Consider the following 16,273-nt stretch of genomic DNA (forward strand, 5'->3'; position numbering starts at 1 on the left):
TATAACTGAGACAGGAAACAGTTAAGAAGTTGAGGGTTAAAGACCCAACATTGACAGCTTAGCAGTTCTGCGATTTGAACTCATAACCTGATCAGCAGGCCAAAGACTTAATCATTATACCATCACTGCTCCAAAGCTGATGTAGTTGTACTAGTGTTTTGGAGTTGTTTCAGTATCTCATATTTCCTCATATGCAGGGACATCTATACATTTTGGTTAAAAAAAGGACATCACAGACCTAAAAGTACTTGTAGCACCATTGTAGCACACACCAAGTATGTGTGTGATAGAAAGTCTGAACTGACCTTTTCAGTCTGTTGCCACTGCAACCCCATTAGGAAAAGTGGAAGGAAAATGGATGAAAGAAAAATAAAGGCTCTGTCTTGAAGCAGAATCACTTTTCTACCTCAGGTCTTAATTCAAAGAGAGAAGATTATTTCATTCACATCTGATTTGTGTATTTAATGCAAATAGTATTACTGTGGCAAACAATGATTTCTGAGGCAGTGTAGTTTATACAGTGCTAAAATGAAGGCTAGAAGCTTCCTATACTTAGCATCAGCATCGTAACTCCAGCACAAAACCTAAGAGTCTGGATGATTAACTACATTTGGTGTACATTTCATTTTTGGCTGAAGTGTTCTTTTAAAACGACATTAACCTTTAATAATCGCTGACTAAACTCTATAAAAATAAAGTTTAGTGACTGGCAGGGAGAAAAGAAGGTAGGGGGAAAGTTCTGGTTGGCATGAAAAGCTCAAATTCACATAAGTGGCAGCAGATCAGAGAGGCTTCATTACACATTTCCAGATTCATGCCATCTCAAACTGTCAGTTTTGTTTTAATAAATCACAACCCCCCCTGAAATGAGGCCAAGAACTGTGCCAGAGACTGACGTTATGTAGAAATGTGAAAAAGCTTTGGCAAGCACAAATTCTGCAAAAGGCAAATAAACCTCAGAAAAAGCAAGCTTTCTGAAGTAATTATATCATCTTTAGGAACTACACATGGCACAAAAATTCATCAATGAGTCCCACAAAGTACAGAAAAGAACTGAAGACGGGAGCATGAAAAGGATAGTGAGGATGAAGTGATTAGAAATAGAAGACAGTGTGACAAAGTTTATTGTTTATAGTAACGTTTTAATATTTGATATTCAGGAGGACAAAGAATGTCACAGTACTCAGAGATGTTCAGTGACCAGTGATGGATGATTTTAAGAATAATCCCAGAAGAAAATTTTTCACATATAGGCATTACAAACATATTCCCAGCATCTCAGTGGTTTCCTCTATAAAAGGACTAATGACCAAAACACCTGATAAGCTTTACAGGGACACCTACTGGTTTGTTACTGTACTGAAGTCCAGTACGATAAATATCCAGTCTTGGAAGATCACAGCGGTACCCAGACAGAAAGCCAAAATAAGAAGTTCATTTCTTTTGGAAAAAGCCTGCGATAGATGCTTGTTTTGTTGCTTTATTCACAGCAGCAGGAGCCTTCTTCTGACTTTTCTCTTTGACCTTTTTCTCCTCATCCGTCCTTACAAATGGCTGCTTGAGCGAGCTTGAATCCTCAGAATGCTGAGTGGCTGCCTTGGATTCGTCTTCACTCTCTGAGTAAGATTCACTCTCGTAGCCTTTCTCTGTCACTACGTTAAACACAGATGGAAACCCAGTTACACCACAGAGCAGTTGAATTCTTAATTCTGATGTTGATTAATTTTCTATAAAAGCAGCTCTGACACAGGGGTTGCTTCAACCAAAAATTTTCCATCATTTACCGAATTTTGAAAAAGCACTGATGGAAAAAAGGCCATTCTTCATTTTGATGAATATAAAATAAGGCATTCAATCTATCCATTCCAATCAATTTGTCTTCTGTCATAGACACAGAACATCAAAACTGCTCTAACAGCACTTTACCAGCACAAAATCCCTCTGCATGCTCGCATTTAGCACCACTGGCAACAGCAGAACTGCTCACTTCCACGTTTACGAATGAACAGTATGTAGTAGTGTTTCAAAACTTGTGAGATAGTAAACAATGGCAGCAAATACACCCAACAATCACTGCAGTATCCATAAATGCACAAATAATTCATGCAAACATCCATACTTTTTTTTTTTTTTTTTACTCATTTCCCGCTCATTTTCTTGTGAGAAAGAAATGGTTTTGTGCTAATTGCCGGGATAAGAGTGAGCATTTTACGAGGCAGCATGTACATCTGTAGCCAAAATTTCAACAAAAACCACCTAAATGACTGGCTGTAAACGCAAAAAACATGGGGCTACAGCCTCTCGATTTGAATGGAGAAATGAAATATCTGATCTGGCTAAATGTTTTTGGCAAACTCCAAATGCCAGCAATGTGTGTGACATGAACTCAGAAAAGGTAGCAGTGTGTAGGACCTGCTCCTGCTACAGAACACAACTATACAACTGTTTCTCCTCCAGAGACACATTAAAATACTATTAAGTGACGAGTTTTATCACACAATCATACATGCTCTGATTGCAGACAACACTAGCTTGCTAGTTTACTGCGACTTAAATGAACTAGCTAGCTAGTCAAGTGTGAAAAATTTAGCTAACTAGTTACTGGTTACCTTAATCCAGAATATACTGTTAATAGATGGTTCACATTCATTGTCACTCGTGCAAACGCATGTTTAAACAATGTTTAAAGTGGCAAAAAGTATGCTGATCTTCGTTACCAGATATGATGACACAGTCATTGTGTGAAAAATGTCTCAATTGTTAACTAGCAACTCTCAACTAGCAAATGAAAAAAAAAAAGTCTGACAAAAATAGACAATGGTGGAATTTTTACAGGCCTGTCTGTCAGTGTGACAGATTATTATTTCCTGCGATCTCTGTCTGGCATTATTGCAGCTGCCAATCATAGGTTTCTATTAAGTTTCTATTAAGTTTTCCACCACGAGAAAGTCTTCAGGACAGAGGAGATTTACGATTTCAAGCGTCTCAAGCGGGGCACAAACCAGGTAGGTTGTGTGCACCAATTCGTAGCGCTAGCGAAGTGGCGTAGCGCAGCATAGCGGGGAAAATTACACAAAATGGCCCTGTCGTTTGGCCGAGCTTGAAAGCAGTAAATATTTCCTTAATATTAAATATATTATACAGCCCTGAACCTCAATATTCACTTTTATAAACCTGAATCTCAATATTCACTTTTCTTGAACAAACCTCAATATTCACTTTTCCAAACATAAACCTCAACATTCACTTTTCTTGAACATAAACCTCAATATTCACTTTTCTAAACATAAACCTCAATATTTACTTTTCTTGAACATAAACCTCAATATTCACTTTTCTAAACATAAACCTCAATATTCACTTTTCTAAACATAAACCTCAATATTCACTTCTCTGAACCTTGAACCATTAAATTAATTAGACAGAGCAGCATGACGCCATTCTGCTGGCTTTCACAGAACTGTGTCCACGTGCGGAGTGAGGCAATTGGAGGGATTATAAAGAGGAATGACTGTTTATAACTGCTATAACGCAAGTGATAACAGGAGCTAACTTGCCTCACAGATGTTCCACAACATTAAATCTAACTATAGAGTTAAAAGTATGACATAATTCTTTAATAAATTAAAAATTCTCATTACCAAATTGCTGGTTTATAAGAGGAATAAACACTTTGGGACATGCTATTATAGGAAAATAATCAAGGTCAGGGTGGTAATAGCACCTTCACTTCATCACACCCCCCTGTTGATTATTTTCTTGTCACAGCATGCTCCCAAGTGTTTTATATTACAGTACTTGGTATGTAATTTTTGAGTTTCAGGTGATCTGTGAACTTACGAATACATTTAGAATGAACCGTTACGTACCCATACAGCCTTCACTGTCAATAAATGTGCGGGACTTTAATACCCGTCTCCTCTTCCTCGTCCTACCCTCAGAGCCCTGCAGTAAATAACAGAAGACACACATCAGCAATTCAGGGCATGTTATTTACACAGTTTTCAGACTATATCACAATAATAAATGATGGTTTGAGGAGAACCAGTTAAAGATAATAAACTGAGGGACAAATTACCCAAATACAACCACAGGGCTGCTCATTTAAAACACAAGAGACCTTTGTAGAGCTACATTTATAGAAATATATGGAAATAAATTTGGTTTTGTTATTAATTGAAACAAGGATGTCTTGTTATATTTAAGGTTACTGTACAGTCACATTAATGTAGCAGTGAGAGCCGAGTGCTGTCAAAAGTAGAAGAAAGTTTGTTTTCAGAAAAAATGTGAAGTAATATCAAGTGCTTCGTCACTCAACCAATCAGGAAGCAGCTTAGGGGGCAAATGAAAATAACTGAGATAGTAGGCAGAGACTGGTGTGGAAAAATGAAAGTTTCAGAATCAGTGATATTTCAGAGACATTAACTGATTTGCAAAGCTGTAACTTTACATAGTTTCCAGTGTTGTTAAGTTGCAAAGCACTTCTGCCTCCAAAGCCAAATAAAGGTATTTTTTTCTCATCACAGTTTGACTCATCATAGTTAGACATAGTTACTGCCATCATTGCTTACAAGAAAATCCTAGCAGGATTTGAAAAAAATAAATTTTACCACCAAAACTCAGTGGACAAGACAGATACATGCTAACAGGCATAAATAAAACATGTACTGGATAAAGTGATATTTAATTGTCATTTGCAGGAATGTATTATTTATAAGCAACCAGTCGAATGTATAAACTTACTTTATACAATTATTACAGAATTAAAACATGTCCAGTCTGCAGTCTGGTACATATAAGGCATTACACATAATATTTAAGTATATAAATGTATAATAGAATAAAATAGAATACACATGCAGACCTCTACGACCATAAAGGTCTTTATACTTTTCATTTTGACATGAAAAGGAAAATGTCAAGCAAATTAAACACTGTGTCTGCCTAAACAGGAACATGGCCCAGCTTCACTGTGCGAGTAGCTTTCTTATATGCAAGCACAATAAACTAACTAACAAATAAATAGTTTAATATTTATTCATCGTTTAATGCTTGTTCTAAAAAGAAACAAAAATGTGATCATTCAACATTTCAGATTCTTACTTGTGAAACAGGCTCCTTCTTATGCTTTTCATGCTTTTCAGGACTTGGTGTGTGCAGTTCAGGTGCAGGTGGAGAATCTGGAATTACTAAGGAGAGAGGATGAACGCTGTCAATCAGGCTGTTTGCACTGAAATAACTATTGGGAAATTTCCTGCAGGGGGAATTGTGTTTTAATTGCAGGTGGCAGCACATTTGTTTCACCTACCCTCATCATCACTGCTGTCAGGCTGAGGGTTTTTTATCCTCCGTCTCTTTTTCTTCTGACTCTCCACTCGCTCATCTTCACTGTCCGAATGCTCCAGACGCTTCGTTTTACTGTTTGCAGGTTGTTGTTGTTTTAAAGAAATATCATGGCAGTCACAACACTAATCAAAATGCTGCACCTATATCTATATGAACACATTTTAAAACAGTACAATAATAATAATGTCTAAATGACAACATTTTTTACCATATAATGAAAAATGCCTATATTGCCTGATGCTCTTAAATAAACCAGTTCATTCCAGAGAGTGAATATCTAAAAGCCTACCTCCGGGTCTCTTTGGAGTCATCTTTAATCACTTCAGCCTCCTTCGGTAATTCCTCCTTTATGTCCTGCTTCGGTTTGGAAGAAGTGCCTGACTGTTTTGTGCTCCCTACAGCTGATGATGTTGGACTCCCATCTGCCTTTTCTTTTATGCTTTTGTCTGGTTTATTAAGCTTTTCTGTACGTCACAGATTAAAAGGAGGTCAGTGATGGAAATGAGAGCTTGGTGACTCAGTTTAATAGTGATATTAATACTCACTGTCTGCTGATTTCCCAAAGAAATTGTTCAAAGTGCTAGCTTTGGAAAGCACCTTGGTTTTAGGTCCTTCAGCCTGAAATGGAAATGTTTATTATTACGAGAGGATTTTAGATTTGAATTCTGAATTCCATACAGTGCCTCACACAAGTAGAAACCTCCCTTGAACTTTTCCACATTTTGTAATGTTAACTGGAACTGAAATGGATTTATTTAGGATTGTTACCATTTGATTTATACAACATGTCTAACATTTTAAGATGTGAACTATTTTTTTCTGACACAATGGTTAATTAATCCAAAAATCCAAACATTTGTTGGGGTCAGTATTTGGTAAAACCACCTCTGGCTGCAATACAGCTGCAAGTCTTCTGGGATATGTTTCTATCAGCTTTGCACAGCTGATCCTGATATTTTCATCATTCTTCCTAGTAAAATTGCTCAATTAGACGGAGACCATTCTTGAACAGCATTTTTCATGTCTAGCCACAGACTGAGGTCTGGTTTAATTACACAGTGAATGTCATGCTTTGATAAGGTTTTTTGGATAGTTACATGATGTATCAAAACAGACAGAAGCCTAATCAATTCGGTTTGTAAACAGATACTGGCTGTTTAAATGTTTGTGATGCTGCTGCACTCTAGTCAGTCTGAAATATTTTGAGTAAAACCAGATTTTCAAATGCTAGAACTTTATTATTGGTAGAGATACATGCAAAAGAGAAGCTTTCAATATAGTAAAGACTGTAATGTTCTGAAGAATATATTTAAAAACTGTAAAAATTTCACCATGTTAAGGGTTTTCCCGGGTGAAAATCCCAGAACTGGTCAATTAGACAAACAGTGAAATTTTTCCCCCTCTTGTTTGCACATTCACTGTGAAAATGAATTGTGATGTATTGTGTGCTATATGCTTGGGTGCACATAGCAAGAGGCTAGACAGGAAAGCTCAGCTGTAGTCATGTGCACACTCACTGCCAGATGTCACTGATGTGTATATATTAACGCTTTGTAGTCAAGATAAACAGTTGGAAAAACATTTATTTTTACTTTTTGTAGTGTACATTTGTTAAGCTAAAGGAGCCATCAAGGAATAGCCGTGTGAGAGTTTCAGCTAGAACCTAAAACTGCTGCAGCTTTTCCATCAACTAAATCTAGACTGAAGCTAATAATAACCAAATGCCAAAAAATATGGCAATTACTTACTATTTTTGTCGAAAGTCTGGACTAAAACTAAATTCAAATTAGCCGTTAAAAAGAACACTACACTGGAGTTCTAATGTGACCAACACGTAAAATAAAATATGTAAAATGTATAACACATTGTTATCTATAAAAATGGACTAAAGGAAAAACATTGCAGAGCTAAAAACAGCCATAATTTCATACACAATGGATATATATAAAAAAAAATTTTAAAAAAAGTCTACACACCCATGTTAAAACGGCAGGTTTTTGTGAAGTAAAAGAATGACACCAAGATAAATCATGACAGATCTTTTCCTAACTTTGATGTGCAATTGCAAAGTACACAAATAAAGTGAAAAACTATCAGAAACTTTTTAGGGAAAAGAAAACAAAAACTTACAATAACATAGTTGCAAAAGTATACATACCCCTAAACTAATATTTTGTTGAAGCACCTTCTTATTTTATTACACCACTCAGTCTTTTTGGGTAAGAGTATCAGTGAGGCACATCTTGACTTGGCAATATATTCTCACTCTTTCTTGCAAAAATGTTCTAGATCCATCAAATTGTGAGGGCATCTCTTGTTCACAGGCCGCTTCATGTCACCCCTCAGATTTTTAGTTGGATTCAGGTCTGGGCTCTGGCTGGGCCATTCAAAACCATTAATCTTCTTTTGGTTAAGCCATTTCTTTGCTGATTTGGATGTATGCTTTGGGTCACTGTTGTGCTGAAAGGTGAAATTCCTTTTCATCCTCAGCTTAATAATAGACACCTGAATGTTTTGCACTAAAATCAGCTGGTATTTGTAGCTACTCATGATTCCCTCCACTTTGATAAAAGCCCCAGTTCTAGCTGAAGAAAAGCAGCCCTAAAGCATGATGCTGCCACCACCATGCTTCACCGTGGGTATGGTGTTCTTTTGGTGACGTGCTTTCTTTTTTTTTTTTGCACCAAACATACCTTTAGGAATTATGGAATTATTGTACCTTTTGGAATTGGTCTCATCATTTTGACCATACAACATTTTGCCACATGCTTGGGATGATTTTTTTTTTTTGTGAGAACAGGCTTCTGTCTAGCCACCCTACCCACAGCCCAGACATGTGAAGAACACGAGAGATTGCTGTCACATGCAGAGAGTAGTCAGTACTTGTTAGATATTCCTGCAGCTCCATTACTGTTGCTGTTGGTCTTTTGGCAGACTCTCTGGCAAGTTTCTGTCTTGTCCTTTTGTAAATTTTGGAGGAACATCTTGTTCTTGGTAATTTCACTGTTTTGCTCCATTTTCTCCACTTGTTGATGATGGCCTTCACAGTGTTCCATACTACATCTAATGTTTTGGAAATTTTTTGTACCCCTCTCCTGATTGATTCCTTTCGACAGTGGGACCCTGTACAGGCTTTTTTGCAGACCATGGCTTCAGCAGTCAGATGAAAACAAGATGTCAAGAAAATCCTACAGAAACAGCTGGTCTTTATTTGGGGTTAATCAGAATAATTTCGTTGATGACAGCTGCATGATAATTACTTTTGAACATGAGATTGAATGTGATTGGTTCATTGTGAACACAGCCACATCCCCAATTATGTGTGCACACTTAAGCAACAAGGTTATAGTAACTTTTTTTATTTTTCCCTTAAATGTTTTACACTTAATTTTTTTATGTTTTAACTTCACATTGAGGGTGGGAAAAGTTCAGACATGATTTATCTTGGTTTCATTTTTTTCATCACAAAAACTTACCATTATAACAGGTGTGTGTAAACTTTTTATATCTATTTATATATAAATATAGCTATATAAAATATTAATAACTTTCTTCCTTAGCACGATAGTTTGGTATCACTCTTCTCACAATACTGCTGAAGGCCAAACTGTACATGTGAAGTGATCTGGATAATAAAATGGTGTCTCTGAGCCAAATTATGTTTTGGGGCGAGTGTGCTATGACTGTTTACTTACAGGAGATGGATCATCTGTCTGCTCCATCTTCACCTCTTTGCTCTGCTCTTCACCTTTAGGAGCTACTTTACTTGAAAACATTCCCATGATGCCTTTCGGCTGTTTGGAGGTGGGTTTGGATGCAGGTGCTGTGTAGTTATTGATGACAGGTTTAGTGGCCTCTTTGTCAGCTGCAGTAGACATGACCTTTTCTTGAGCCCTCTCTGTCTCTGCTGTGGACATCTGTACAGCAGCGGCACAGCGAATCGCACTGTACCTATGAAAAGTGAAATACTCTGTTAGGAAAAAAAAAAAAAAAAAAGGCGGTCCTCTTTTCTATAAAATCAATATGACAGAGCTCCATTAATGCCTGTCAATTACACATGACAATTTAGGTTTTCCCTGTTAGTAGTACTTTTCTATTGACTAACCAGTATCAAATCCATCTGTCATTTTGTATAACCGAATAGAAAGGCTTGATTAGTTAATATTTAACCTGATTACAGAATGAGACTCAACCTAATAGTTTTTAGGTCTTTAAGTGTTCTAAGTGATTCAAATTTTTAAAAGTGACTCAAGATAAATATTTAAATCAGACAATCCTCATTACTAATGGATGTCCATACATAGATCTTTTGTGTTCTAAATAATTTTGATTAGGTAGTTTATGTTCTTCCACAACTGCACATGTGACATCATTTTCATGTACACTCACCAAGCACTTTATTAGGAACACCTGTACACCTATTCATTCATGCAATTATCTAATCAGGGAATCGTGTGGCAGCAGTGCAATGCATAAAATCATGCAGATACGGGCCAGCAGCCTCGGGTAATCTTCACGTCAACCATCAGAAAGGGGAAGAAATGTGATCTCAGTGGTTCTGACCTTGGGATGATTGTTGGTGCCAGACAGGCTGTTTTGAGTATTTCTATAACTGCTGACACAACAGCCTCTAGAGTTTACTCAGAGTGGTTCAATAAAGAAAAAACATCCAGTAAGAGGCAGTTCTGCAGACGGAAACGTCTTGTTGATGAGAGAAGTCAACGGAGAACAGCCAGACTGGTTTGAGCTGACAGAAAGGCTACAGTAACTCAGATAACCACTCCATACAATTGTGGTGAGCAGAAAAGCATCTCAGAATGCACAGCATATCAAACCTTGAATTCGATGGGCTACAACAGCAGAAAACCACTTCTATCAGCCAAGAACAGAAATCTAAGCAGTCGGCACAGGCTAACCGAAACTGGACAGTTGAAGACTGGAAAAATGTAGCCTGGTCTGACGAATCTCGAATTCTGCTGAGGCACACAAATGGTAGAGTCAGAATTTCGCGCCAACAGCATGAATCACTGGACCCAACCTGCCCTGTGTCTACACAATTTAGTCTTCGCCCTACCCTGTATTAGTACACTGTTCCTAATAAAGTGCTCTGTGAGTGTATATGTAAAATAGCAGACAGTAGACACTCACTGTTGTTTGGGAGATATAAAATGATCTGCCTTCAATTGCCTTAAATTGTTGGATAAGGTATTAAGGAGTCCGAGATACATCAGGTGATGCTACACTTGGGAAAATACTGAAAGGAAATAAACTGAAAATTTCCAGAAATACAAAAATAGGGAAATATTCTGTCTGTTCCAATCAAAACTAGCTTATACCAGCTGCCTTCGCAACACACCACTGGATAAAGGTGATGATTATAAAACGGAAGAAAAAAAAAAAAAAAACACTTAACTTTTGCTATACTCTGACCAATATGCCTAGACACAGAGTGTAAAGTAAGGAATAAAACACTTGGGGGTGTGCTGTAATAAGAAAATAATCAGTGACAGGGTGTCATGATGAAGCTGCGTTATTGTTACCACCCCGAAGTTTATTATTTCCATATAAAAGCACATCCTGAAATTTTTTTATTAAAGAAACACCACATCATAAATTTTTATCCACATATAGTTATGTTTCATGTTGTGAAACAGCTGCAAAACAAGTTAGTTCCTGTCATCACTTTTGTTATAACAGCTATAAACAGTCCAGCATTAACACTGGAGACTCCTTCTCTAAATGTTACATAAACATCTCTTACAGAATGAACTGTTTCTCTGTTTCAATAAGGTATTAGAACACCCACATTAAAATAAACCTGACCAATCAGAATCACAAAGTCATAAAGTTACATACTTGTTGCAGTTCTTAAGGTTCTCTTTCATAGCATCGTAGTCAGTACTGTAAAGTGGCGCACTGTCCTTCAGCTCAGCTTTCTGCACGCTGTACACATGCACGCTAATCGTCACATCCAGTTTGGATTTTACATCTGGAAAAAATTGAAGAATGAGGACACAAAGGAATCAGCTCACACATACAAAACAAAAGTTTCAACTCCAGTGCTGACACCAAGATCTAATGCTTAATATTTAATACCAGTGTGATAGAAAAAAAGAAAAAAACTAAACACAGAATCATTTAATCACTCAGTGCTTACGGCACAGAACATAAAAATATGTTAACTTAATATCTAAGATTTTTTTAATGAAGTCTTTTTTGCAGTCAATACAAAATTCTTCTAATACTCAAAAAAACTCAAATACCCAATGATATAATTTGGGCTTAGAATAATAATTAAATGGAAAATAACTCAGCCGCAAGGCAAATTATAGGCTTATTATCATTTCTATAGTTAAAAACGGGGACTTGTATGGGGGACATGCCACATAAACGGGTTAAAAAAGCAGCATATATAACTGCTGATATTTTGTAAGGTGGAATTTATTTATTATTTTTGGAAAGAGTCTCCAGTCTCAGCACTTTGTAACAGTCAGAGCTAAAGGTGTTCTTTGAGGTTTCCAATACAAGATTGCAGACAATGCATTTTTTTATTAACATCAAGAAAGGGAAAAAAGAGAGACTGGTGAGGGTTGTTTATAGCTGCTATAAAGTTAATTCTTATTATCACTCCACACATGTTTTGACAGTCCATAACATTAAGTGTAACTATAAATGGTTAAAAGTATTACTTTTTAATACATAAATAATTAAAAGTACTGCAGAATTAATAAAAAGCACTGAGCTTTCAGCATACACACGTGGTGGAAAACATCTAATGTTGACGTTTAGCATATTTAACTGTCATTCAGTACACATTTTAGTCCTCTTATAGTCACTGGTGTTTGAAAATAGTAGAAAATGTAAAGAAACATACCCTCAAGCTTGTCTTCACGCACTAGTGAAACCTTATGACACTAGAGGAAATGACAGAAAAATCATAAAATGTACTTCATTTGTGAAAGCACAAATATTAATGACCATGTATACTTTTTCATTGTTTACTATCAGCAATGTCTGTCCAAGATATCACATAATTCTGATAACTGTTAATTCAAACACAAAGGAATGTCCAAGCTCACCATGCTGCCGTTCTCCAAGCACTTTCCAGACACCAAGTAAGTTGCATGCAGAGTGTTTCCAGACCGCTCCTTCCGTCGCTGCTCTATGTAGTGATAAAGCATTCTGCAACAAATCCAACAAATTCAATCCAACAACAACAAGAAGAGTTAGCTGAAATTAAATGTTAAGATTGCCACCAGAGACAGAGACTTACTGTTTAGCCGTGTTAACATGGACACCAAGAGCAAGACTCAACCATTTATATGTGACCTGTTTGGACAAAATCAATATCATTGGGTTAATAATGACATATGAATAATGGGAAATGTGTGGGAAGATAACTGGACTGTATATTGTAATGGTTTAACATTAGCATTGTCAGTTTTAGAACCGACACCAAGTTTATTCACATTCAGCATACATTAGTACACTTTATATTGGGGGAAAAAAATCTTTACAGATTTTCCATGTTAAGTTTTCTTGTTAAAGGTCATTGTACAATTAAAGGGTATTACACCACAGCGCTACTAAATTCTCGATTCTGATTGGTCAGGTGTTGATTAATTTTCTATAACAGCACCTCTGACAGTAATGCAGCTGCAAATGACAAGTTTATGTTAATGCACTCACTCTAATGCATCATCATTTCTTTAGTATCTCATTCACAGGGACTTGTATAGTCGACACACCACATATTCTAAGATTAATAATAAAAGGATTAAAAACATGCTCTATTTTAACACGGATATGGCGATTCTTTCCATTAGGAGAGATTTATTTAATATTTTTGTAAGAGTCTTCAGTGTCAGCACAAGTTTTCCACCATGAGAAAGTCTTCATAACAGTGAACGTCGTGCTTCCTTAGCAAGCTGCATTTTTTTTTTCTCCTATTAACTTCAAGAAAGAGTAAAACAGATGCAGGTGGAGGAACAACTGTTTATATCTGCTATAATGTAAGTGATAACAGTAACTAACATGTTTCGCGGTCATTCCACAACATTAAATATAACGATAAATACTCCACCTGTACTAATGCACAGACTTGATGCTCATGAAGGTCATGTGATTGGCTGCAAATTGTATAATTGATGATGACTTACTGTGTATATGAATTTTATATACGGATTATACTATCAGGTTTAACTAATTTATTTCACTTACATACAGAAATTTAATTCCCATTTTGTGAAACATTTCACTTGTCATTTCATATTAATGACTTGGAAGAAAGCCAAAACATAAACAAATGAATAAATTAAGACAAGACTAGCCATTCAGTAAGTAATGGCACCCAAATTGTGAATATATTATATTAAAAAAAAAAATATATCATTGCCAAATTGCTGTGGTATAAGAGAAATAATACACTTTGGGACATGTAGTTATAGGAAAATAATTCCATGATCACACCACCATGTTGTTGATTATTTTCCTATAACAGCATGCATGTTCCTTATATGTTAAATATTACAAATGTTATATGCAGTAGGTGGCTCTTAAAATGAGTATTTTTCAGTGCAATACACAACAGCTTTCCAGAACAACTCCTAGGCTTAAAAAAAAGGTCAAATTTGTGTTCTTGTATTCACAACACAATGTAAAAAATTTCTCCCACAGTTACAGAAACACTACTAAGGCAAATAAGATCATTATCCATTCAGCTCCATTTTAATAGGAAAAGGCAAAACTGAGGAAACGGATATTCTACATGTACACAATGAGGATTGAAAAAAAAAATAATAATAATAAATCTCTAATAAATATTCACCAACAGCACTTAGCCCTATCCAGAGCCCAGAACTCCACAAGAATGCTTGCTTTCCTTACAGATGACTGCGCATGCGCACAGCTTCAGCATCCTCTTATCTCAGTTCTTATATATAAGATAGATATATGTATATTCTTACTATTCTGGGGCTATGGATTAAAACTGATTAAAACTATAATAATATATTAGGCACCCTAGAAGTGTTACATAACGGTGACGAATCAGAAAACAGAAGAAATATAGTAGTAACTTCCAAAAACACATGACACTAGTGAAAACCCAATCCCTGGGACTATTTCATGCAAAACACATGCAAGAACGTGGAAAACCTGCGCCACCGACTAGACATCTCAGTCAGTTATATCTGCATACGCAGAGAAGCTAGTAACGCCATTATTATTCAAAATTAAATACAATATTTCCCTCCGTGCAAATTTCAAATAAATAACCAAGATGAAGTATGACTTTCCTGTCAGATCTCATGGCTTTAACACACTTCACTGCAGTGCTAGCTAGCTTTCTCGAGTGTTAGGCTAATAAACGGAAGTTATCCCAAACGAAAAGCAATAATACGCCTAAAAAATACAATGTAGAACTTACAATTTTATTCTGATCGTTAACATATTCGTCAATGTTGTCTAAATAAAGATCATCCATCGTAGTGCAACGTTGACCACCCTGGGAACACACTCTTCCCTGTACGAAACAACGCGGGAACTTTATTTACTTCCGATCACGTGGGTTGTAGAGGGGAGACCAGTGTTGCCAGTTCCGTAGTAAACCCACGGACCAGAGAGTACACACTTTCAACTACTGCCTGTTTCTTTCCTTCTTCTTTTTTGCGTATTGCAGGCTGTGAATTTTTGTATACAGTATTTCTATCTATATAATAAAACATTCATTCATTCTTTATACATTACTGCTTTACTCTGATCAGGCTTGAGATGGATCTGGAGTCTGTCCCAGGGACACTGGGCACAAGGCTGGAATACACTCAGGGTGAGACATCAGTCAATAGGGCACTTAGCACACACATTCACAGCTAGGGTAGTAGTGTACATTTAGTGTAGCCAATCCACCCCAGTTCCTGGGAGGTGGGAAGAAACCAGGGAACGCAGAAGAAACACACAGACACTGGGAGAACATGTGACACTCCACACAGACAATAACCCAAGCTCAGGCTCAAACCAGAGAACACCAGGAAGAAACTCCTGCAGAAACACCAGTGTTGTCTCCTCAACTCTGGAGTTGTCTGTGTATAGTTTAAAAAAATAGATCATTACTAAAATTCAGAATGTACACATTGATTTTTTAAAATGTTTAGATTTTAAAATGTCAGATGAGTGACACTATGCAAAATGTTATAAAAAGTGTATTTTGAGGATTACCTAGGCCACAGGTTGCAGGTTCCCTGCCCTGCAGTACCCCCTGTCCTGCATATTTTAGTGTATTTCCTGCTCTAACGCACCCGGTTCAACTCAAACTGGACTGTTAATTAGCTAATTAGGTGAATCAGGTGTGTTGGGAGCAGGGAAATGTACAGGACAGGGAGCATTCCAGGCCCATGTTTGGGAACCTGTGGCCTAGGCTGAAAATCATTATATAATTAGTATAGCCTAAAATTGCCAGAGGGTTTAAGCAGTGTGCTTCATTTACATACATATTTAATCATATACTATATCATAAACTTGAAAATTATGGAAACATTATGATGGAATTTTGTTTGCAATGCTGGCTGTTTACTCAATCATATATAGGTGACCTCTTTGGACAATATATATATATATATATATATATATATATATATATATATATATATATATATATATATACAGTAGTCTACATCATTTAATCCATTTTTCAGGTGAAAAAATCCAGATCTTTTTAAAATATTTTTTTCCAAATTGATTTGAAAACTTACTTTTTTCTTGCTAAAGTGCTTTATATTATGCTTTATATATGGCATTATAATTAGAGGAAAAGCATGAAATGTTATATGTATTAGGGAGACACAAGATCCTGTGAAATGGCTTCATAATCCAAGAATACTGAACCACATGTCTTGACATTAAATATTAAAGTTTAAGACATTGTTTGTCT

The 16,273-nt window shown here is 36.3% G+C and overlaps 1 protein-coding gene across 2 annotated transcripts; it reads right to left on the reverse strand.

Annotated features, from left to right (window-relative positions):
• Positions 1–1,121: 1,121 nt before the first annotated feature.
• pold3 (polymerase (DNA-directed), delta 3, accessory subunit) lies at positions 1,122–15,610 on the reverse strand. 2 transcript variants are annotated; one of them, XM_026938449.3, is made up of 12 exons: positions 15,562–15,610; positions 12,620–12,675; positions 12,426–12,528; positions 12,221–12,260; positions 11,203–11,335; positions 9,042–9,297; positions 5,892–5,964; positions 5,636–5,810; positions 5,309–5,418; positions 5,104–5,189; positions 3,870–3,945; positions 1,122–1,652 (listed from the first exon to the last, which is right to left on the reverse strand). In XM_026938449.3, exons 3-12 carry the CDS (start codon positions 12,525–12,527, stop codon positions 1,435–1,437), a joined length of 1,269 nt encoding a protein of 422 aa, XP_026794250.3. In that variant the 5' UTR covers position 12,528; positions 12,620–12,675; positions 15,562–15,610; the 3' UTR covers positions 1,122–1,434. The 2 variants fall into 2 exon arrangements, with proteins under 2 accessions (XP_026794250.3, XP_026794249.3); XM_026938448.3 differs by lacking the exon at positions 15,562–15,610 and adding an exon at positions 14,774–14,927.
• Positions 15,611–16,273: the final 663 nt, after the last annotated feature.

Source organism: Pangasianodon hypophthalmus, chromosome 15 (genome assembly GCF_027358585.1).
Source record: "Pangasianodon hypophthalmus isolate fPanHyp1 chromosome 15, fPanHyp1.pri, whole genome shotgun sequence".
Taxonomy (NCBI): domain Eukaryota; kingdom Metazoa; phylum Chordata; class Actinopteri; order Siluriformes; family Pangasiidae; genus Pangasianodon; species Pangasianodon hypophthalmus.